Source organism: Sylvia atricapilla, chromosome 1 (genome assembly GCF_009819655.1).
Source record: "Sylvia atricapilla isolate bSylAtr1 chromosome 1, bSylAtr1.pri, whole genome shotgun sequence".
Lineage (NCBI taxonomy): Eukaryota > Metazoa > Chordata > Aves > Passeriformes > Sylviidae > Sylvia > Sylvia atricapilla.
In genome coordinates this window covers 35,840,900-35,866,458 of record NC_089140.1, presented here as the reverse complement: position 1 = coordinate 35,866,458, position 25,559 = coordinate 35,840,900, and the positions used below count along the sequence as shown (strand labels likewise).

Below are 25,559 nucleotides of genomic sequence, written 5' to 3'. Positions count from 1 at the left end.
TTGAAGACACAAGAGGATCTAGGATAAATGGCTGGATTATTGCAGACAAGGTGTTCAGACTAAACACAGTTGACTAAGTGGTATCATGTTCAGACCAGGGTGAAATAGAAAAATGTATCAGTGCTCATCACTCTCTTCTCCAATGTTCAGAATTTATTTCTGAATGCCATTGAACTCAGAAAAATATTTGTGAAACCAACTGGGTTGTCATTATCTGCTGGTAGGTCTTGATCTCAAGATAAAGCAAGAGCCAACCACTGCTACCAAAAATGCCAGAGCTCAAGTGAGAGAGCTCTGCACGATTCGTGTGAAGTGCCTAGTTCTGTTGATACACGATCATGAAGACATATGCTGAGGAAATGAAACAACATGCATCTCAAAAATTCAAGTTGTCATCACAGTGAACACCACTGAAAAGTAACACAATGCATCGGAAAGGCAGAAAGTTTAAAAAGTCATCCAGATCTGGGAAAAAACTGCCATCACAGACTCAATGAAACAATATCTCAAAGACTTTCTTTCTGGTTAGGTATCAAATGTCTCTTCTCCAAGGGCTCTCAAGATTCAGTTTCAATTCTTTATACTCTATGCGTCCTGATTTTCACAGCAGATGCTGTTGACTTCATAGCAAAGTCAGTTGACTGCAAGCTGGAACATGGGAATCTCTCAGATCTGTGGACAACTCCAGGGTCTTTTACCTTCTCAGCAGACCCAAATGACTGTAGCAACTTGCTCTGATAAAATGCATATTGTAAATTCAATACAAAAACCTACAAAGAGCCCAAACTTTAGGCAAGCATATTTATTTTAAGGGAGTACCAAAACCCCACTTTCCAAGAAACAAAGCTGGTTTGCATAGAGAACTCGATGCTAGGATCTGAAGCAGTTGCAAAAGCAAACCAGTGTGTTTCTTGCTGTGTGGAAGGGCTGCCTTCACCAGGCTTTCATCTCAGATTAAGTCAAAATGTAAATTAATTTAGTCCTTAGTGTTGTCTGGCAAGCACACCAAAAAAACTTGAATTTACTTCCAGCAGTGTGGTTAACAGGCAGCTTGTGGCAATTCTCAACTGGGAGCAGGATGGATTTAGGCCCTGCAGAGCACTGGGAGAGTGCTCTCCTCACAGCAGCACACAGCAACCACTGCTCCCTTTCCTTCACCATGGTTAAAATTCACTCACAGAACTGAGCTCTATGTAACTTGAATATTTCATGTTTACAGGCTTCAGAAAAAGTTGTTTTCTAGGCAGACATGTAAAAAGACCTTAAAGAAAACCAAAGAACAAAACTGATATTCATTCAAAAGCTTTTAGTAAACAGCAGCAATAAAGAATATAGATTCATTTGGAAGCCAAATTCAGTACCCTTTAAACCTCTCTGCCCCTATTTGCCCATGTCATCTAGTCTGGTTTATTTTTTCTTAAATCCTTTTAAAAACATTCTGTTTGTTTTTGAAACTTTGGCTAAGAGACAGTGTTTTTATATCATACCTCCTTAATAGTAACAGAAAACAAATCCAAAATGGTTACTATCAGTTCTTGCACATCCAAAATGAGATACCATTTCAGAGTCAGTTGGATATAGAATCAACTAGAATGTCTCAGCACAGCTACCTTCATAAGCTATGTTATGTAGTCACTCATGATTTTTAATTAAATGGTTCTTCATTAGGTGTGTGAACCTGAAAGTAAAATTGTACAGACGACATTTGAAATAACTGCATGAGCACCCTTTCCCCCCCCCACGCAAAAAAAAAATCCCAAAAAAGTCTATCGTTAATGACTGGTCTTTAGCTCAGGATCTGGAACCTGAAGCTCCTATCAGGAAATGTAAGAAGCCACTGTCCCTCTCTCAAAGTGTTCCTCAGAGTACAATGGAACATTGTTTGGGGCAGCCTGGTTGAGTGGCAGGTGTCCTGCCAATGGCAGAAGGGTTGAAACTGATGGTCTTTAAGGCTCTTTCCAACCCCAGCCATCCTGTTATTCTGTGAGACACTACAATGTTCCATGCCCAGCTGACGTGCTCTGAGTGCAGTTTTGGAATTAGGATATAAAGGCCTTAATTTCCTAACTTCTAAATTAAGGGGCCAAAATCCCATCAGTCCAGCAACATCAGGAGACTAGTAGTTTCAGGTATTTAAATTGAACTGGGATGTCTTCTGAGGACTTACAGGACCAGGCACTGACTATCAGAGGCTTTATGAATGTTCCATGGCTGCCAGAATTCACTTGGTGGAAAAAGTTCAGATTATTCAAAAAAAAAGGTAAGAAGCTGCAGTCCTGTAAGTGCTTTGAATGTTCCATTTATAAATACATTTTTAAAAATACTGTACATGCAGAACCAATGCTATTACAGATATAACAGATGCCGTGGACTGCATGCCTCGCAAGAGAAAGTAAATCACATCATATAATGTGGCATGCCTAAAAGCTCATAGCCAACAAGAAACATCTAACAAATGCTGAAGTTAGGAGTCCCACCTTCATTCCAAATACTTCCATCGACCTTTCCCTTCGTGTCTAGAACAGCTCTTCATTGCCAAGACTAATTTACAGATGCTGCTATGTTCTTCCTATGGGCATCTCAAAATCTGAGCCTTAGAAGGGTTTTCCTCAAAGTTCTTCTATGCCAGTCAAGTCCATAAATTTGTACAACAGGTTGTAGGAGTCTGCTGCAACAGCACTTAAGAGCAATTTTCCTTCTTCAACAGAGTACTTTTGGCAGAAAGTCTGACTATCTATGTTTAGAAAATATGAATTCTATCAGCCTGAGAAGTAACAATAAATAAATAAATTACTAGCAAATAACTATCAATTTGAAACAGTTGAATATTTTAGCAGTTTACAATCTCTAAATCAGGCAACAAACCAATTTTATTCTAAGTGATGTTGTGAAGTTAAATACCTCTGTGTACATATATGGGGTGAATAAGAATGGGCATGTGTGCATGCACACATACACAATTTGGATGAAAGTATTTCAGCTGAATTCAAACACACTATACTAATAATAAATTTGTCACATGGCTTCAAATTAAGAAAAATTAATTCAAATTAAGAAAAATCCTTTAAAACAGCAACTGTAATTCATGTGCATGCAAAACACATAGAGATACTTAATAACTGTGTCAGATGTTCTAAACAAAGTTTCCCTAGAATTAAGTTGTCAATTTTGTTATTTTATCAAACTTTCCATTGCATCAACTGCAGTCAAAATGTCCCAATTGAAAGAGAATTATCAATATGTGTCTCAAGGGTAAAATGCAGCTTGATCAGTTTGGAAAATACATTAGCCACACCATGTGAACATTGCATGAGTCCTCCCTGCAGGGGCCAAGGATGGCACTCATGTAGGGTTTTTTAGTAAAGCTGCTCAGAGCCACACAGTAATTCCTATCTCATAGCCAAGAGTCCACGTATTTATTGCATATTTTCACATGGATTTTTGTACTATTTGAGAAGGAAGTTAATTTGAAGAAGGCAGGGAATTCAACACATAAAAGAAATTCTTAAAGTTGTTCAGATTGTTGCTCTTGTACTCAATTTCTACTCAAAAAAAAGGCAGACATTCACTTTTCATCCCTGTTCACGCATAGTCTTTTGAGAACTGGGAACATGGCAATGGAAAGACAGTTACATCAAAATTATGATTACAGATCTTTTTTCTCCAGGCAGGAAAATAGTATCTTAGAAACTGTTTAATTTCTGCTTAATTATATGGCATGAGAGTATGGTTATAGCCCACAGTTAAAGAGTCTGGAGTGAAAAACCTCAGTGTGTCACTTGAAACAAATCTCAGCCTTTAACTTCTCTACATCTGAACATGAGCAACAACACTTAGCAGATGCCTATCTGAACTGCAGTACCTGAACTGCAGTAAATAACTTCAAAGATGTAACAACATACCAGAACTTTCTGTAATGCCTCCTGTTAAAGTTTCAAGAACAGACTGATTAAAATCTCACCAATTTTTTTAAACTAAAGTATTAATTATGGGACAAATTGTACCTTCCTAAAGAAAGGGTCTTAATCTCTGAGTAGAAGAATACCACCGAGTCCATGTTGAAGAGATTTCTCAATAATCTCCTCAAAAGGAAGGTCTTCTAACTTCATTATAATGTTAATCCTAAGGACATGTACACAAGCCCTTCAGTGCTCCTCAGAGCCAGACCTACCATGTGGCTTTTCCCATTCCTGGCTAACGCAGAAATCACGACTTCACATTTCCATCACTCACAACTGCAAACCTCTCCCCCACCAACCCTTCTGTTCAGAATGTAAAGCAGAGATGAAGCAAAGGTACTGCTGTTTCAGGAAGCATTAAAATAGATTTGCCTATCCAAGCTGGTATCTGACACCTTTGACAGAAAAGAAGCGATAAGAATTTATTTCTTTGACATTTGCCCAAAGCCACTGAACTGACTCTTCTCTATCCCCTAGGAAGCACAGGACTGATGCCGACACATCCTATACACTGTCTTCAGGAAACTGTTCTGATACAGGAAATGTGATGTTCTGGTCCTTTACCTGTAAGCAGAACCTGCATGTGTATTTTTAGAATGTATTAACTGTACATGCTGTAGCAAATTTCACCACTTTTTTGATTTTCCTCAGCACTGGATTTGTGCAGTATAACACAAGAGGGACTGGAGCACCAAGCAACATCATGAAAAGCTTAACAGTTCAAACCAACATGGGAAGGTGGAGAAATACATATGCATTGCTGCTTTTCTGTCATAGTTCACTGTAAGAAGAGGCAGTATGGGATGATATTTTCAAGAAGAACTAAAAATAAAAACTAGGTAGGGGAACATAATTTTCATAATAATTAAAACAGACGTTTTTGTTTAATGTAGTGAAGAAATATTTGATTGAGTGGGAGAGAAGAACTCATTAGTGGATGTAAACACAAAACTTGAATAATTTGATCTAGAAGAATAGTGTCAAGGGAATAAATTAAGGGAGGCAGTTTTGCTATCTCTAGAAATTTTGATATACTCTGCTGAGATGAAAGACCACCAATAGCAAAACCTGAACTGTTCCATGTTCTAGTTTCCTGAGGGTCTCTGGCTGAAAGCTTTTCTTATACTTCATCATTTACTCTTTAATCAAAATGTAAGCAAATGTGGTGACAAAATGTAGAGAGTCTCCAGCTCATACACTCAATTTATTCCAGCCTGGATTATGAACATAATTTGCTTCTACCATTAATCACCATTCATCACTGACTGCAGCAGTAACAGCTTTCCTTTTGTTTTTCAGAAATTGCATTAACCTTAACACTTATTCCCTTTCAAATCACAAAACCAAGCTTAAACAATGGCATAGCTTCCTTCCAGCCTGAGCCACTTTGCAGAAGTCAAGACTCATTGTTTAAGTCAGGTATTAAAGATTACCAAGGATCCTGCAAATGTTAAAAGACTGCAAGAAGAAAATGTCAAACAAACTAAATGAAATAAGCCTCCATAACACCACATGAGAATGACAAGTCACATTGAGACTGCTGTGCTTCAGGTTATATAAACCAAACTGACTATGATTACAGAAGTTAATAAATCCAGTTCAACTGTGACACAGAGTAATGACCAGTAACAATATTAGAATGACACTAATATTGTTAAGTATTATTGAAAAGTACAGTAACTAACCACAGGAAGACACATTACCTTTAAAATTGTAATGTTCCACGTAAAACTTTCTACTGATTTTTGCAGTTTTCTTTCTTTTAGGCCTTCTCTTGCTCCTATATTGTGCAGGTTTTCATGAAACTCCATTGCTGTGGAGAATAAAAGAGGAACAAATATAGTATCAATTTTAGTGCATTTTTGTCATCATAGAGACAGCAACTTGAAACTAATATGGCAAAAAAACAGTGAAAAAGCTTCAGAAATTTTATTCTTCAGAAATTTTATTCTTTAAGCACAAATCTATCTGATATAAGATGCAATGTTATACAACATGCCAATATATGCAAATCTCTCCAAGCTAAAATCCACTGAAGCACCTGTTAGGTCATTGCTATACAAAGATGGAGCCCAGCAAGTGTTTCCTATAGAAATATAATCTCTAAGCACAACTGATTTTGTTGTACCTCATGCAAAAACCTTTTTGTAGTTACTACAGGATGGAAACAGTAATTTCATTAATTACTCTAGCCCAATAAATTTTGCTGTTTTATACATTTGTGCTTTGCTCTTTTATACATTTACATCATAGCTGTCCAACTTACAGCTTCTATGGTGGAGTCTGCCCGGAAGATACACACTTTACCTTGTCCCTGAGAATAAAGGAATAACTGTGAAGGAGAAATGCCAAGCAAACTTGACAAGGAATGCCAAGGACATTTTACTGTACCATGTAAACTACTGTGTCCATGAAACCTGTATCTGTCGAACTCCAAATCAAAAATTTTTGGTAAAATTTATATTAGCCTGATCTAAGCACTGAATGGACCAACCAAAGTTTGTTTTTATATTTTACATGTAGTAGAAACATTACTTGCTTTCCATGCTGCTTTTACAAGCCATACAAAAACAAGCTTCCTTCACACAGGAGAAGTCAAATGGTCCTTCCATGGGTACACAGAGCAACCTAACATGGATTACAGCTACTCTCCTATGAAAGTCACAGCTCAGTTGTGCTCTCAGGATCACCATCTCTAATAACACACAGGGTATTTTGAGGCCAAAGGTTAGCAAGTAGTTGTGACATACACCAAATGAATGTAACAGTTAAAGCACAAAATGTAATTTTAACTATGTTGGTTATGATCTTCTATTTGCCCAGTGAGTGTGTGTACTTAAAAATTTACATGTACTTAATTACCATGAATAAGCATATAAACTCGGGTTGGCTGTCAATCTGTGAGAAGACTGACTTTTAAGGACATTATCTCTTCTTCAGAATCTTTTTATCCCACACTCAGGTCTCATTAAAAGAAAGAGAGATGACTGAATGTTTTCATTGTATACTCCCTTACCTTACTCCCACATATGCACACACACATTTTTAAAAGTATTGATAGATTCATTTGAAAGGCAAAATTGTTCTTTCTACCTTTTCTTACTATTTTAAATTTTGCTACAATAAAAATAAATGGCAAATATTTTCCCTGAATTAACATACTGTATCATTTTTATTTCAATCATTTCTCTATAGCTCTGCCTCTGCAGTCTCAAATATAATGTTCATTTTATATTGTCCCAAAACAGATTTCTAATCAGGTGAGAAATTAAAATTCATTAACCCATCTTTGTTGTAAGTATCCACTTCTCATTCATATCAACCAAAATAATAAACTCCCAATATGATTATGGAAAGATTATCAGATCCATATTTACAATATTACACTTCTAGAGCCATCACAACAGTATAGATTTTCTGATCTGTACAATGAATTCTGATACATACTGGTAAGCTTTTGAAGTTCTATACCTCATTTCCATCTTACCAATTATTGTTTTTTAAGATGGTAGACACTAGCAATCGATAACTAAAGCCACTCAGACAGATATTAAGAATACTGCTGAGTGCCTGCATGTTAAATGTGAAATTGGTGCTTGGTAGATTTCAGATTATTTTGATGTATACGAAGTTCCTGATATCACAGATGTGGACACAATGATGACCATGTATTCTGCCATCCAGAAAGCTCCTTTACACTCACCAACAACCTTGTGTGGTGATGCTCTTCCAGGTCTACACTCATGCCATGATACTTTTCTGTCCTGCCAAAGCCATTCCACCCCAGCTAAAAACACTTGGAAGTTGCCAGGAAAATCTCATCACCCTTATTCAGAAAATGAAAGGTCAAATCACCCTACCATTACACACACATGTAAACCCTCAGCTAACAGGTGCCCCCTGCTTAAACAGCACTGATCACTCTCCTATCCTCAACATCTCTCGCAGACCGGCCAACTCCTCATCATCATGCTACGCTAAACCTATCCTACTCTGAGCCTAAACATACAAGCAGGGACATGTAGATTTGACTTTTATTTCTGCTTCCACTAGTAGCTCTTGCCTGATTAACTGAAATGAATTATTTTGTCTCTTTGTCTCCATGTCTCCATCTGCTGAAACAAATGAATTGTATTTGCTATACAATATATGGAAAATTAAATTTTAGAGCATGAACGTGGTACAACAAAATTAACTGTTGACCATATCTCTCTTGGCATTCTTGTATGTTCCCACTTGGTTTTCTTGCATTTCCCTTGGAATTATTTTATGCATTAACCATGACACAGGAATAAGACAAGTGTTAAATTCCAAAATTAAACTTAATACAAGTTAACAGAAAAAGGAAAAAAAAAGAGGAAAGACATTCTCATTTACAGTTAAATTAATAAAAGAAATTACGTGATGATATAAACCCATATAAATGTGCCTTTAGGATATGCCTACAAATAAAACTCAACCTTAAATTACTTTTTTATATACACAATTTTCTGTCCCCTTGCAAGTAAAAATTCAGCTCTCACTCTCATTAAGATATAGTAAACAAGTCACTTTTATGAGGCTTAATTACTCCTAGATTTATTAGTCAATTAGTAATTTTGAACTGCCTGAGAGCTCTTGAATGATAACAGCCATACTATTAACCTGATGTATCACTCACTATATTTTTGCACATACCACCTCAATCAAAGAAAGCACAAATTAGTCATATTTTCCATTTATTGTGGCAGATGTTAAGAACAATATAATTCACAACTTTCTGAGTTGTGACCATGAAGAATATATAGGATGTGTGCTCTTCTGTTTGGACGGTATTTTCTCTGTTTCAATTTTTGCCCACTGCACAAATGTATTTATCTACAATGAAATTATTATTGATTGCTGCCTTCAGCCAGAAAGCTCAGATCAAAAAAGCTGTTTTGACTGGAGACTCTTTACTAAAATTTCCTTATTTGCATAGAATCACTGAGACTGGAAGGCAGCTCTGGACCAACCCCACTGCTCAAACCAGGATTGGAGAGAACAGGTGGCCCAGGACTGTGCTAAAGTGGCTGTTCAGCATCACCAAGGGTGGACATCCCACCTTTCATGATATTGAAGTGAGGCTGACTGGTTTAGTCCTACTTTCTATCTTTCTTTAACTTGTTTGACTGTGGTAACTCTACTGTTTATGACAGTGTGCTGAGATTTCAAACATCACTATTTGTTCCCATTCTGAGTTTCTGCTTAGGGGTACTAAGGGCACTTAGTTTGCATAACCTGCACTAAGAAGTCTCATCATCTCTGCATAAGTAAGGGTGAACTGACAGAAGCCATACAATTCCCTAACCTTCTGCAAAACAAAAACTGATTCAAATCTTCCACATTAAAAAGACCAGCTTTCCAGTGAAATATTCACCCAACTATTGCAAGCCATGTAAATACACTGGAATATATGTAATAAAACAGCAATAGCATGATTCAACAGCAGGTTTCTACAGTGAACAAAATACTGCTGACAAATTTTCCTAATCATAACCGGCGATTTCACAGCATATTCTTCTCCTCTGTGCTACACTTGTTTATTCTAAAGCATTCTCATAAGCAAACCTTCAGTATTTCCAAATAATATTTTTCCCCATCAGTGCTGAATCTCTTTCTGGTTCCCCAGTGAATGCTGGTTAGATTAAATTTCATGATTGTCTCAGCTTTTCCCTCTCTCTCAGACCCTTTCCCACAGCTCTGGAATGCATTAGATGGCTTTAACCTCTTCCTTCCCTCAGGAATACCTTACCATTCAAGATGCTACTCTGAAATCTTACGCACAATTCTCCCATTTTAAATACCTTCAAACATCATGAGAGAAAGAGAAGTACTATAAGACTACTCAATGCAGTAAGTACCATGTATCATTGAGGAGACTAACAAAAATTTGCTTGGTTAATCTTGCAAAAAAGAAAACCAAAAGAGGAGCAATTGCTCTCTAGATACTCTAGACCAGTCAGGTAAGACCTTGGACCTCAAAGCATCACTGCAGCTAAAGGATAATATTAGGATGGATGTCCACCAGCAAAATCAGAACTTATGTAAAATTTATTACCATTGTAGATGTGGTTCTGTGATCAGCCTTAAAATTAGAAAATTACTCAGATCAAAAACTCATGTTCATTTTAAAATACAGCTCAACATGATCAATTTTCAAGAGCTTTACTGATAAGCAGGCCCTGTGTTTCCTCAACCAGGTGCAGGATGACCTACAGTATTACATGCAAAAAATGTATTTTACATGTAAATCACATGTCAAACCTGTATTAATTTATGCTTAACATATCCTGATGGAACATTTACGTCCATAAACTCAACAAGTACTAAATGACAGTATAAAGAGCAAGGTGTCTTATTGCTATGACATACTTTATTACAAAAAAGTTTTCCTAAATACAACATATAAGGCAATATAATTGCATTGACAGGATGATAATTTTGAGTCATCCCCTCTCAGAATAGCTTCCAAATTGGAACTTCATCTTTGTTTTATGTCCTGGATTCTTAATGTTTAATTTTTTACAAAAATGTTCAGCAGATACAAAACCATTCAGAACTTCATATGAGTTTAAAATATGTGTTATTGTTCTACCAGTGCTTGAAATGCTAGACAAAGATGCTGTGCCTATTGTTCTAGTCCCAACATTATATCCTCATAAAAAAATATTATTTGGTGACATATCTCAAAAGCAACATTTTTGTTACTATTAAAAGACACTCATCTTCAACTGTATTTAGCTTGAAAATATATTTTCTTCCTTTCTTTAAAATTAAGCTACTTCATATGAAATTCATTATCCTTAATTACTAACTAGAAATAACACCTGTTGGAAATTGGTTAGCAATTCCTCCCACTACTGGACTCTCACTGTAGTTCCAAAGAACCATACTTAAGATACTAATTAAAATGTGATATATAAAGCAATGTAAGTGATTTTGCTATTTTTAAACTAGTTAAGAAGCATATATTAAAAAGGAAAGTGGTCTTGGATCTCTGAGCTGCATGTAATTATAGTTTTACATACAATATATGTATCTTTGAACTCCCTGATGATAATTACACATTTATTAAAATCAAGACGTGAAAAGAAACTGAAACATGGAGAACATGAGTACATAGCCGTACAGTACAAGTTCAGGAACATTTTGGAACTCTGAGATTTGTTTGCTTTTGTAAGAGTTCCAATCACAAAGCCCTGGCATACAATCTCAATTTATAGCAAAAAAAAATTCACACTTTTTCTTTAACTGAGAACCAAGATACTAATTTTTCAAGGAATCTTTAGCAAAACAACCAGCACAACACTTGCTTAGCTGTTGAAGCTTTTGGCTTCAAAAGCCAAATCTCTCTTTGACTTGCTCATTTGTTTTCTTTGATGAAAGCTTTCTTGCCAAGACATGATTTACAACCTAGCTGAGACATGACTACACAGCAGGTGGGCTCCTCCTGCTATGTTTTTTCTCTTAACAAAGAACTTTATCAGTGAAACAGCACAGTGATGAAACTCTGGCAATAAATGAATATACTGAGTAGGCCTAATGTGAAATGAGTAACAAACAAAATTTGACTATGTCTATATGAAATACACGCTGGTAATACTCCAGGTACAAAGCCTTAAGTTCAGTCAAGACAAATACAGTTTATTTAATTTCTGCTAGAGATCTTCGATTTAAAAGCAAATTAAATACTTTTCAAAAGACTTATAAATACAAAATAAAACTAAATAAACATTAAAAACTTTTATATGTAAGGAAAATACCTCACTACTTTTGATTAGATTACCACACCTTGCAGGTCTACTACTATGTATACTATGTCTGTACACTTATACAGACACTGAGAATAATTTGCATAAATAGATTTGTTCTTTACAAGAGAAAAAAAAATACAACCCAAGAAATCAGTTTATATATTCCAATATTTCTTCCTCCACTGTGTAAGTTAAATGGTAATAGAAGAAATTAAAGAATTCTAGGAAAGGATTAAAGCTATAATTATTCATTTCCACATATAAATATTTAATTTGCTTATACAGCTGTTACTCTTGGCCACATCTTTGAAAGCTACAGCTTTAATTTTTTACAGCATTGATAATGTTTCTTAATATTTTTATTTTAAATTATATTCCTTAAACAGTCAGCAATTTCAGCCTCACATATAATTTTCTCTTAAAATTAATTTTAACAGAAAAAGAGATTGGGAAAAGAGTCTGGCTACCAGACCATAGCAAAAATAAATCAAATCTATCATGTTAGAAAAGCAGTAGAAGTCACTAAACTTGTAAATTCTCATATAGTTTGCTTACAAAACACACTTCACACAAAGATTTAAAATGAACCTTAATAAACTCATGCTTAATGTATCTCTGTATTTTTTAAAAATCATTACTAACTGCAAAAACAGAGTCTTAGCAGGAACAAATATTAGATGTTGAAGTACTTCCAAATACTTCGTTTCCACTGAAGACACTGAAAAAATGTTACACCATAACTAGAGAATCAGAATTTCTTGGCAGATTCAAAGAATATTTTGCTGCAGATTTAAGATGCTCAGGGCATGAATTATTTGCATTCAATATATTCAGATAATTATTTAGAAAAAGAATACAGTATCTTAATTAGTTATTCAGTATTGTTTAATTACTTCAACTTCTTTGGCACTGTGCACTGTCTCGGTAGTAAGTGGAAATGTTGTTCAGACACAGACAGACATGTATGGACTGTCTCTACTTAGGTGGTTAAAAACCATTTTGGTGCTTGGTGCCCTATTATTCTTAAAAAATAGTAAAGACAAACTGCATACTTAAGAGAACCTTCTTATCCCAAACAACAATGGCATCACAGCCTGCTGAGCACCATCCTTTCCTTTAAATTAGTATTTAGTCTTCCAATCCAGACTCACACACTCCCATATGCAATCACAGTAATTCAGTTTTCTGTGTAAGACTTTCTTCAATGCTGAGGAGCAACTGAGGAATTAGGATGCTCACTAAATTCTTTAAGCAACACCATCAGAAGAAATTCAAAGTAGCTGCAGTACCAAGCTTACCCTGGTATGAAAGCTGAAAAGCAACTCATGTACCATCTATGCTACAACTTCGTTACTTCCAAGGGTTAAGTAACCAAACGCTTTCAAGAACAATCCTATGTAAAATTACCCTTCTAGATACCAAAGTCAACAAAAGGAGTATCAACTGACAAAACTCATAAAACCCACACCAACATGTTTTCTGTTCCTCCAAAACAACACTTGTACAAAATTCACAGAGAAACAGACCTTCAATATTAAAACAGTTGTTCTGAAAAACTGACTCATAGTATTCCACCCCCAATGTACAGAAAACTTCATTCCACAAAGACACTCCTCTGTGAAGACAGACTATATTTCTGAACGGGGTCAAGTTCAGCCACCACATGTATGAGAATAAATTCAGACTGTCAATAAAGGGCATAAACACAAGAGAGGTACAAAGGAGAGGATTTTTCTCCACAGACTGCTGTTTCCATCTTTTGTTTATCAGTCTTGATACTCAAGAGGGAGCAATGAGAATTTATTGAAAAGTTTCTGATTTTGCTGAATGTTAGAATGGAGATTCAATAAAGATATTGATTTATGGCACATTGCAATTTTTCCCAGTGTTCAGATCTGGCTGAGCCCACATTGTTTCACTGGCAATAGTAATGAATCTCTTACACTTCCACAGAAATCTAGTTTCTTTTTTTTTTCTAGCATTACATTAACAGGAGGGGGAAAAAAGGCTTCATGTGAAAGGGTAAACTCAAGAGAGTAATGCATGTCTGTGCTGGGCAAGCATTTGCCCTGGTAACAGTGAGTAAGATCATTAAGAAGTATGTGAGATGTCTCCTAGGAATCATCCACCCATTTGCAAAATACATTAGATTCACAAAAAAACCCCAGTACCATCCAAGGTATTACAGGCAGCTATGTTCGAGAAGCAACACGGGAAAAATGTGGTGTATGCCTGGTGTGAATAACTATGGTGAAAAAGATTTGAACATAAAGAATAATGTCTCATCACCTATTCACTAATAATACTTAAGTTGATCTAAGTGCAATTCTTCACTTCCACTCCTCCCCAGTACATGCAATGACAATATAATCTGAGCTGCTGTGGAGCTGTACCTGGAGAGGCTCAGTGGAGTTATTTGAGGTGGAAGGACAAACAGGAAGAAAACAATACAGAAAAAAGGAGTAGACAGGACAAAGAGCAAACAATAAAAAAACAGGTAAAAGTGATGGACAGAATACAGAAAGGTTAGAAGCATAAATAAAGGGAATAACTTGACTACATCCTTTTTTCCCTTAACTATCAGCAAAAGTCTATTGTGCTAATAAACATTGAAAATTATGTTGTGACAAGTGTGGAGAAAGGAATTCAAACAATTTGATAACTGGCTTATTAAAAAATGGGAAAACAGAGAAAACAAGGAAGAGCAGGTATTTCAAAAGCATGCAGACTGGATGAGAGGGGTCTTGAAGTACTGTTTTACCCCTAGCAGGTGATCTTGCAGTTTATGTGATGGTGATAAATATTACAGATTGCTTTGTTTTGACAGTGAACCTCATGAAAAATATAGTAATGGATCCAACTCTAAGATGTAACTTGAAGATCAGCATGTCCTGCTGATGGCAGTCAAAACAATTAAACATTCTCAGGTGCAAAGTCCAGTAACAGATGGAGCAGCATTCCTTCACTCTTTATTTACAAAACAGTAGTTTAAATGCAATGGCTTCTAACCAAGAATCAAGACCTGCTGATGAAAGGCAGTATTTCAGAAGACATGGCTTAACAAATTCTGCTGAACTCCACAGCATCCAAACCATAAAAAACATAAATTCTCTTCCAAGTCAGGGATAACTGCAAAAATATTGGGAACCTAGTCATTGCCTTTCACAGTTTAAATAAAAACTCAACTGCCTACCTATATGCCAAGTCAAAAGTGCTCCTCAATAGTTAAATACATAAATTTCTTTTGCACTGTTAGTGGATTATCTCATCTGTCAGAATATTACTTTTCTTACATGTTTTATTTTGGTCAACCTGAGTCAAAAATCAACCTAGAATACAAAAAAAACCACCACAACAGCTCAGTAGAAGTGTCATTTTGATGGAAAGCTTAAGTAGTCACAGTGGGGAAATAAGAGTTACAACTATTCGAACAAAACTGATCTTGTTCCTTTAATTTTCAACTACCAGAAGTATTTGAAGTGTCTGTATGGCCACCATCCTAGTATTTTTCTGCATGCAACCTTTTTCCAACATACAGTGAGTACTGGGTTTATCTTTAATGGCACCCAGAATTTCCTTTCTTGAAACCATATCCTGTTACTGATGCTGCTGAAGGGCTGCTTGGAAGTACGTGTTAGAAAATATACTCCTTCTATGTCATTCATTACTTGCACTATTAAATAAAGTCAGTCACTGTAGGGATGGGATAAATAAGACAGATTCTGCTCCAACAACTCAGAATCAAAGTATGAGGAAGAAAGAGAACAGATGGATAAAGGAAGACTGGGGAGTACAAGGAAGCAGTGAAAACTATTTTGGTTAAGGTGGTAGGAGGACATGTGTCAATCTAGCTATATTTGTGGGATAATTTTAAAAACAAATTTAGAGGAAGTAGCCTGGTGGATGTTTACAGAGAGCCTGTGGGACAACATGATAGAAAGCATGACAAGGGCTGAAAATCCAGCAGGCACAGGAAACTCTTGCTACCAAATGAGCAAACACAAGAAAACTGAAAGCAGCTCAGTCCTGACGCACAATGAGGAGAAAAGTATAAAAATCCATCCAGGGAGAGACATCCTCAAAATGACAGCCAGGAAAATGACGTGCATAAGGCAAAGTTATGATGGTCAAATGCAGAGAAAGGATAGTGTAGCTGAGATTCCAGAAAATAAGAATCTGAAGAAGAATTCTGCCTGCACAGATGCCTATAAAACCATATAGAAAGAAATACGTATATTTTTAATGAATCTGAAATCTTAAAAATGAATTCATTCTTAGTTTGAGCAAACAGTGCTGAAACACACATTTATGCATCAAATTAACACTGAACTGATACTGCTAGAACTCTATACAATAACTTCATTTTCTGAATCAAAACAGAAAGCTCAAAAACCATCCTTTCAGGTATTGTCAAGGCCATCTTTTCCCCTACACTTATAAATTTACCCTCACTGATTTTATACTTCCCACAATTATAGAATCATAGAATGGTTTGGGGTTCAAAGGGACCTTAAAGATCATCTAGATCCAAACTCTCTGCCATGTGCAGGAACATCTTCCAGCACATCAGGTTGCTCAAAAATCCTCCAGTCAAACCTACATTTGATTAAATTCAGTTCTTTGTCACCAGTAAGCTCTGTTTGGTAATTATTGTTCCCCATAATTTAATGAAAATTTGGAATATTCTTCTGAGCTACCACTGCTAAACACCAAAATTAATTCCTAAGTCGTGGTTCTCTCTTTTAACCAGGGATGAGCTCAGGCAGTATTTGAATTACAAAGCAAAAATTGCAATGCAAGAATCAAAAGAGGAGTTCAGGAATTACGTGAATTTGACTACAAAGGAAGCTATAAATGGGGTAAGGTGACCGGGACATTAAAATTCTTTACTCTAGCATACAGGCACATTTTAGGACTCAAAAGATTCACGGAATGGACCAGATTATCTTCAAATTCCCTTTAGCACTTAGATTCTAATTTCTTGCAGCATCTTTAACTGGCTTAATAGCAACAAAATAAATGGCACTGCAGTCATCTTGAAGTCATGTGGATTTTTTTAAATTCTGAAAAGAGGAAAAGTACAGTGGGAAGCATAGCAATATCATGTTCCCATATCTTTTCATTATTCATGTATCTAAAATACCTTCAATAACTATTTAACTGAAACCTGAATGTGTTGAGCTGAAATTAATATGCTGATACAAAGAAAACAGAGAGGTTTTCCATATGGTCTGATTTTAAAGAACTAGAATGAGGAGAGATGTTTTACAGTGAAATGCTCTCAAAGAATATTAATAGCAAAGAACCTGAATTCTGAAAATAGCCATCTCAGTAATTGTATCTTTGCTTATCCAAAAGGCTATAAACCAAGGAACTAATACTGCATTTATTTTCAAATTAGGTCTGAATTCTATAGGAGGCCAAAAGTCTCATTATTAAATTTAAGATAGAAAACAGTTCAATAGAGTGAATTCACTTTGCCTATTTAACAAAATACTCTTAAAAGCCTGGTTATGACAACAAAAATTTACTGCTTATTGGCAGCTTGTGTACTTCTTATTTTTAGTAATGTTTTCATTATTTGTTCCATAGAACAAAGAGGCCCAGACAAAGGCATGATTTTGCTTTTTCCTTATCAAGAAACTGCATAGGAAAACTTATAATCTTTTACTCATAATTAGAGTAGCATCTACTGAGATCATGAGATCAATCAGTCATAAGATAATCTTCAAAACCCATTGATTCTAAAAGGTAATTCAGTTCAGCTCATTCATCTTAAAAAATGCCTTGACCCTTCAGGGCTAAAGCTGCCCTAAATAGCAGGATCTATTACATAATCCATACTAAGGCTTATGTCACCATGCTGGAGGGTTCTCATTTGAAGGAGATCAAAATCTCCATTATTTAGCACAGGCTTTAAGTCTTTAGCATTCTTAAACAAAGCATTCCTGGACCCAAACGTCCCTATTGTAAAATAAGCTGGTAAGACTCAAGAAAGTCTGACATATGGAAGTTTACAGGAATCCATATAAGCTAGTAGGAAGCAATCTTTTCTGAAGAACAACAGTTCTAAACTACAAAAATTTGGGCAACTAGCTTTTGCGTCACGTCTAATCAAGGATCTAAACTGCCTAAGTCACTGGTGACACTAAAAAAAACCAGCACACTCTCACCACACAAATGGGAGGTGATTTAAGAAGGAAGCACACATGTCTATCAGGCAACATCCTAACGACAGCACTTCTGTGTTTGGTACTGCTGTGGTTTAACCCCAGCCAGCAACCAAGAACTACACATTTGCTTACTCCTCCTGGGTGGGATGGGGGAGAGAATCAGAAGAGCAAAAGTGAGAAAACTCGTGGGTTGAGAGATAAAGACAGTTTAATGGGTAAAGCAAAAGCAGTGCACACAAGCAGAGCAAAACATCATCCTGTGTAAGCACTGCTCAGCAGTAACAAAAACATCTCTGCATTATCAGCCCCATTTTAAAGCACAGCTCTCTAACACAGTCCCATACCTGTGACTAGGAAGAAAAATAACCATACCAGCCAAAACCACCACAGTATTTTAGGCAAATCTTTGCATTTATCAGTAAGATGTGTGAAATAATATTTTGTCAGTCATGGTATTTATGTTTGGTCTTTATGTTTGACAACTTCAAGTAAATAGGGCAACTTTAAATTTTTCAGGTATTTTGACAGTTCTGTGGCTTGACTAAAGTCCAAAGTGTCTGAGGAGTATGTCCTGCCAGTCAAAGGGAGATCTAGAAATTTCCAGTGGGTAAGCCTTCCTTGCTGCTGATCTGAGATGGAAGCCACTGTTAATAGGAGAGAGTTTTTGTAAAGGAAGGCTGAGGGTGTAAGAGCATTATTTTTTTCTTTTTGGGGAAAAGGAACAAAACAAAGAGACTGGAATTTTTAGGAGAGCAGCAAAGCAAATCAAAGAATGGAAGAAAAGCATGGAAGATACTGGGAGCTGCAGGATGCTGAATATCAGGTAGATAAAATGTATTTGTATATAAAAAGCTTTTGTTCCAATTAAGTCATACAAAGCATGGCTGTAAATGCTTTGGCTGAGTCTTTGACAGCATTCCCGTTTCTGATGCAAAAAATAATGCATTACTTTGAGCAAATTTGTAACATTATTTATAAAACAGTTTAAAGGTCAAAAGAAAACAAGCATGTTTAAACAGCAAGGTCAGACATGCTATCAAAACTCTCTTGTGTTGAAATGAGAAAACTGTTACAAAATATGTAAAAAAGGGGCAGTTTGTGAAGGGGTCAAGAAGTAGTTACACCATCTACTTCACATATATATCAGACCCAGGAAACCTTTCAGAGAACTTGTGGGAATAACACAGAACCAGAGGGTATCCAGCCAACAGATCTAGAGAAATACAGGAATCAAATATCTGAACTAATGTCACATAATTATCAGAAGGCAATGTTCTTCTGACAATTCAAGCTTCACCGAGGCTCATGAAGACACTGGGCTGCCACAACAAAAGAAGAGTTCTCACATAGAGGAAGAGCAGCAAATGGTTAAAAAATTTCAGTGTGAAGAAAGATCATCCTCTTTGTTTCCTGTTGTGTTTTCATCTTGTGTTTTAATTTGTGGAAATGACTATACTGACAAGCTACTGTTCACATATAAAATACTTGCAATTTCCAAATTCAAGATGTAATTCTATGAATCTTTGATTTCTATGATTTGAAAAGTCTTTTCACTCTTACTGAATAATGTGCCTAAACTACAGAATTACAGTATTTTTTAGGGGTTTTTGGTTTGGTTTGGTTTTTTAGGGTTTTTTTTGTTTGGTTGTTGGGTTTTAGTTTTTTTGGCTTGGTGGGGTTTTTTTGTGGTTTTGTTGCTTTTTTTTTTTTTGATACAGTGGACTATTGATTATAAGTTTTGGAAAATAAAAAACCCCAGTAAGTTCTGTATAATATTTTTTAAAAGCAGCTTGTACTTACCTGCTTTCTGACACTGTACTATCTTCTCATATAAGCTATCTGTATTTTCAACCAGAGTCTTGATGGTGTGAATCATCTGTAGAGAAAATAAAATATACAGAATATCAGTGAAATTTAATTTTTACTTAAAATTTTTAATCTGCAAATGATGCTTAAAATTGAACTCAAACCGATAAACTAATAAGTATCCTTAACATAATGAATAGACTCATTTTCCTGGTCATAATGAGGCAGTGCCCTAAACATAGTATAAAGGCATAAAAAATACAACGATTTTGGGCTGGGATCTGTGAATACTGACGCAAAATATCTACTCCACAGTTGGCTGCCTATCAAAGCAACTGGAAATTTTACAACCAGGCAAGTTCCCTTTTGGTGGCTTGGATGAGATAACCTGGATGCAATTTTCCTCTTCCTCATTCACTCCAACATTCAGGATAATGATCACTCATGACCAAGTGCGTCTTTTTGCCTAGGCACCTGTTTTTCCAGATTTTTTCCCTCTACATTTTCCCTTTTGTGGCTTGACCTGCACATATGTATGAGGCAATGCTTTATGGAGGAAAACAAACCACTTGAGGCTGGTAGTGGAGGATAAGAAAAATAAGTTATTCCTTTAGCTGATCTTTCTAAACAAAAAGCCTTTCAGGGAAGGCTGAATGCACAGTTACTGAGATGGAACTGTGCAGAATTTTCAGCCTAGGGTATGTACTGAGAAGTAACAACTTTGCTTCACACCTTACCCACTGACGTCTCCAGTCTCCACTCAAGCAGACAATTTCCTCTCCACTAAAACAATGACTACATTTTTGACATGTTACTTATGTGGGTGTTCATGTGGGACTTGCTTTTCCTTAGAAGACTACAATTTGCTTTTATGAGGAGGAACATTCCATGTCACAGGGAAAAAAAGCCCAAACCTCTCTAACACTCTTCCTCAGAGAAAAATTACTGTAAGAGGCATGACTTCCTCACTCATATTTGAAGGAGCCTTCTCCAGCTGAATGACATTGAGACTGTTTTTCTGTTTTAACATTGCTCCAAGTAAAGCATAAATCAATTTTGAGAAGCAGGCAAGCAAGTCTCAGATTTTTGATCATGACAAGCCTGCAAGCAAGTGAAGAGGAAAAACACCTGCACAGACAAATGACTCTATAGGCTTTTATAATTGTCAGGTGCACAAAAACGTGGTTTAAACAAATGACAAAGCAGTCAAAAATAATTCTAGTTCTATTGCTATTATTTTGATTTGAATCAATAAAGAAAATTATGCAAACCCTGAAATTTTTAGTTCTAAAATACATAAAGTTGCTTATTCACATGCTGTTCATACACACAAACAGCAAGTGAATAAACAACTTTAGAATATGTGGAGGTCACCATACTGGATAATTTAATTTAATCCTCACATCCCAATTAATATCTATTTAAAGTATCTGCTTCACCTGATTTATATTATGTCAGTTGTTGGGGTTGTTTTAAATAAATGAAAATTATAATGTATGAAGTAAAAATAACTGGATCAGGTTGCTAAGCTGCAAGTGAAAAACTTTAGCTTACCCCATTTTTAACTGCATTGTTCTTTGGATACAAATATCAATTTTCACTCAAGCAAAAACTACCTACAAATAGAATTATGCTGATTACTATTTAAGTGTAACAAATTGAGGACAATTTAAGTAAGAGAATACTATATTTCACTCACATAGGGAGCACTGCAAAATGACTATTCTTAATCAGTCAAGGAGAAAGACCCATTTCACTGTGTTTCATTACTATTCAGGCTCTAAAACAGAATTCACAAATTGAAATAAGATCACTATAAATTTGCTTGACAAGCAAGGATTTACCTGTTTCAGTATGTATGTCACATAACACATTTGTTTCTGCGATGAATTTAAATCAAGAGAACCAAAACACAGCTGATGTCAGCTGTACACTTCCAATAGCTGATGTTATTTTGCTAACTTGCTAAAAGGAAACTGCAAAGAAGGTTTTCTTGAATGAAAAATCACCTTGAAAAATGAAATGCTGAGTACATATGGCTCTTCTGGGATGCTAATACAAAATAATAAGGACTAGAGAGGGATTCTCTATCAATATACTCGAGTCCTTTCACCTGAGCATTCTTTTGACTGTAGTCCATAGAAAAAGAGAACTTTTTCTATAAATGCCTGTTCAAGGCATTTATTTGGAAGGAATTGTAAGAACTATTACAACTGCCCTACTCTGTTCTCCTGACCCCATGTGTATAATAACATATTTTATAAGTCATCTCAGTTTGGTCCTATTCCAGACACAGAAAATCTCTATCTCCCCTACTTCCTTCATATGCCCTACATGAACATCAGATAATTTAGAAGCAATGGAGAATAAGTATCAGCTGATTAGAAAACTTACTCTGAGACACTGCACTGATTTTCAGAGGTAAGAGAATTCTAAGATGAATAAAAATGCTTACATTACTGCTTTTTTGTTTACTCTCTGTATTGACGAAACAAGAAAGTTTTACTAGCTTTGCAAGATGAAAGGAAAATAAACTAATAGTTGTATTAGTGTTCTTTCATCATAGTCAGGCTAACACTGAAGAATCTATAATAACATGCCAATTTCATATTTCACAGTTCTAGTATGGAAAGCTGCTAAATACCCTCAGATCAAAAGGAATGCCTTCTTTCCAACTTCTGAAGAAAAATGGCAATGCGTTTTATGTAGCAGAAATTATTCTAATATTCACTTTTATATTATCAAGACCAGTAACAGTTACTTGCATTATCTTTGGTTTCTAAAATACGTACAAAGCTGTATTTAAGATTAGCAGCACTGCAGAGCAAAACTAGCTGAGCTGGCGATAATTCAGGGGTTGACTGCCACTACCATTCAATCAGTATTATGGAACACCCCAATTTTCAATTGTCCTTCCCTAAGAAAATAATGGAGCAGTATGCTGTGTGCATGAGTAGGTGTCACCTTCTAGTTGTGCTTGATTAATAAAGTAATAGTATTAGTTCATTATAATTTTATTCTTACTTTGCTCTTCACCAGGCAGTCACCTTTTAGTATGTATTCAGCTATTTGTTAAATTACTCTTATGAAATGTTTGAACATATGAATTCTTTCTAGTGTTCAAGCCAAAATTATAACCTCATGAAAACACTCATGTAGACATTCACAGAGACTGAAAGACTTTTGGTAGACACAGCATATGGAACAACTATGTAAAAATGGCTATATTTAAACAGAAAATTAGCCTAATCCAAATGATACTAGTATGCATATGTGTGATTGATATGAAAGTGAAATAGAAAATGATGAGTAAGCAGGAACTTCAGTGTGAAAAAACACTATGTCTGCAGCAGAGTAGGAGCTGGACCGCTCAAGGCAAATTAGTGGTGGAAATTGAGGAGAAAGACCAGGTAGAACCTGCTCTAGACTAAACTAGTCTATATTGAACGAGCCAATCAATAAGGAGGTATTTTCTAATCACATCCAACTTCTAAAATATTATCAGTGACAAATCTGGAAAGAGAAATGGAAACAAATGTAATAGGGAACAATCTGTTACCACCTGATTGTTAAAAAGGTACTCAAATTACCCATACGTATTCAAGAAAAGAACACGTTACATGAAGTTTAGGAAGCCATATTTTCTAGCATAAGCCTTTTACAATACTGATTTACATTTCTAACCTATGTTGCTTTTTTTTCTGGAAACAAAGATTCAAAATACCCAAAAATGTATTTTAAATATAGAACTTATAAAATAAAACACTGAAAATGCTTCAACAGTCCTTTCAATTTCCACACCACCACCACACTCCAATCTTAGCATGACAAGAGAACTTCTCAGGTCTCATTACTTCTCAGAACTCATTACAGACTGGACTATCCTATTTTTCGTTGGAAAATGGGAAGTGCAGAATGGTATGCTTTATGTGCCTAGAAGTCAATACATTTTTACAGAGGCCAGGTTGACAGTTTGACCTATTTGTTATATTCTTCAAACTCTACTGGTTAAACCACGCAAGCCTAGTAATTTAACCTAGTAATTCTAACAAATGGACAAATGTCAAGAAAGATATTTTAAAATTAAATTATTATTAAGGGGATTCATGAATAAACACGAAATTATTAGTTCAGAATTCTCAGTGAGTATAGGAAACCTGTACTATTATATATATTGTTCTTATCTTAAAAAGCAAATTATGATGGTTAGAAATCACAATTGTTGCTTCAAACTGATGGAACTGCATTGTTAACAGTTTATCACTTACGTGATGCTGTCCTCACAAACCAAAAAAAAAAAAAATTTATCTTCCTCGGCAAAACAGAAGCCTCTCATTAAAATGCTTACTTAAAATTAAATACATACATGTCTAGACCCTTTAGGATAATTTTTTTATGTTTCCAAGTTTGTTGTCTGATTTGTAGTTTTATGAAAGAGTTAAGTGCTATGAACTAACACCATGCAGATCAATACAAGTGCTCACATGTACGTACACATGCATGTACTTGAAACCATTTATTTTATTTCAGCTGAATTTGAACAAGATTTATTTCTACTAGACTCACACAGACAGGTCTTCTGGTAGAAGATAAAACGTTCTGTTTATGCCTCCAACTTGGGGGAAATATGTAACTCAACTCAACTGTAAATATTTTAAATATCACATTTAACATACACCTTTAGGAAAGAAATCTTTCAAAAACCCCAAGATATATCCAATCCTCTGCATGTGGAACTAGTTGGTAGCACACAAGGAGACATCAGCTGCATTTTAAAATAGAAAAATCAACCAATGATAAACTGTCTGGCTAATGAAAATCAGCGAGAGAAAACACCTTCACTGACAGAATTGCAATACCAAGGATGAACGTTATTTTTAGCAAGAAAAGCACACCACACATTTAGATTTCAGAATCTGTAAATGTGCTGCCAATACTGTCAAACCTACATTCCAACAGCAAAACTGAAACCATGCTTACAGTAGGTATAAATCAAATCTTCATTAAAATGGTCCTCACATTCTACTTTCATCCAAACCTCTGCATATTAGATATATTTCTGAAATCACTACACCCTTTCTAATGAATGTATGTATCTTTACTATTCAGAAGCCAAACTAGAGCCCTTAACAGCAGTAATAAACATGTAATTTGCATTTTCCAGACATTTTATTACGCCCAGGATGGTACAAATAGCACAAATAGCAAACAGCACTTCACAAAAACAGGAAACCAAACATAGGGCATCCCAAACTACTAATAGCATCTGCACCACTTCAAAAAATGTATTACACAGTGAGGATCAGAAGCTGCTACCATTGCCCCAAGCAGCAACAGCAAGGAAAGGAACTCTGGTAGGGACACCTTATAAACTCTTTGCCCTCAAGAACTATTATAGGTACTGGGAACTCAAACAAAACATGGCCAGGTCTAATTGAATGTCTGTATATTGTATCCAAGCAGTCCAGTATTCAATGTCAATGCACCAGAAGGCATCTTTGTTGTGGCACTGGAACAGGCAAAAGAACTATTCTTAGTCCTTTTCAGTGACAACTGCCATGGTCAGCTTGCTCTGTAGCTGCATAAGGAGTTCTTTTAAACTATATGTGTTGCCTTTTATTTTCCACTGGTGAAGAATGGTGTTATAGCAAATAAGAAAGGTAAGTCCGTAAAATCAGATTGTAAACCTCACAACTCAAATGAATCATTCCAGAAGTGTGGACACCACACTGAAAGAATTCTGAAACATCCAACTTCTAACAGGACCACCATAAGCAACAAAAGTTGACTTCTACCAAGAAAAAAACATCCACAGCTTCCCTCTGCTGTGCCAAGACTGTTACCTC

At 35.7% G+C, this 25,559-nt stretch overlaps 1 protein-coding gene across 1 annotated transcript in view; it reads right to left on the bottom strand.

Moving 5' to 3' along the window:
- Positions 1–25,559, bottom strand: part of PLCL2 (phospholipase C like 2) — a 100,334-nt gene that overhangs the window by 4,297 nt on the left and 70,478 nt on the right. The window contains exons 5-6 of the mRNA XM_066319596.1: positions 19,708–19,783; positions 5,663–5,772 (exon numbers count right to left, since the gene is read on the bottom strand). Coding sequence (XP_066175693.1) covers positions 5,663–5,772; positions 19,708–19,783 — 186 coding nt within the window. The remainder of the gene's footprint in view (positions 1–5,662; positions 5,773–19,707; positions 19,784–25,559) is intronic.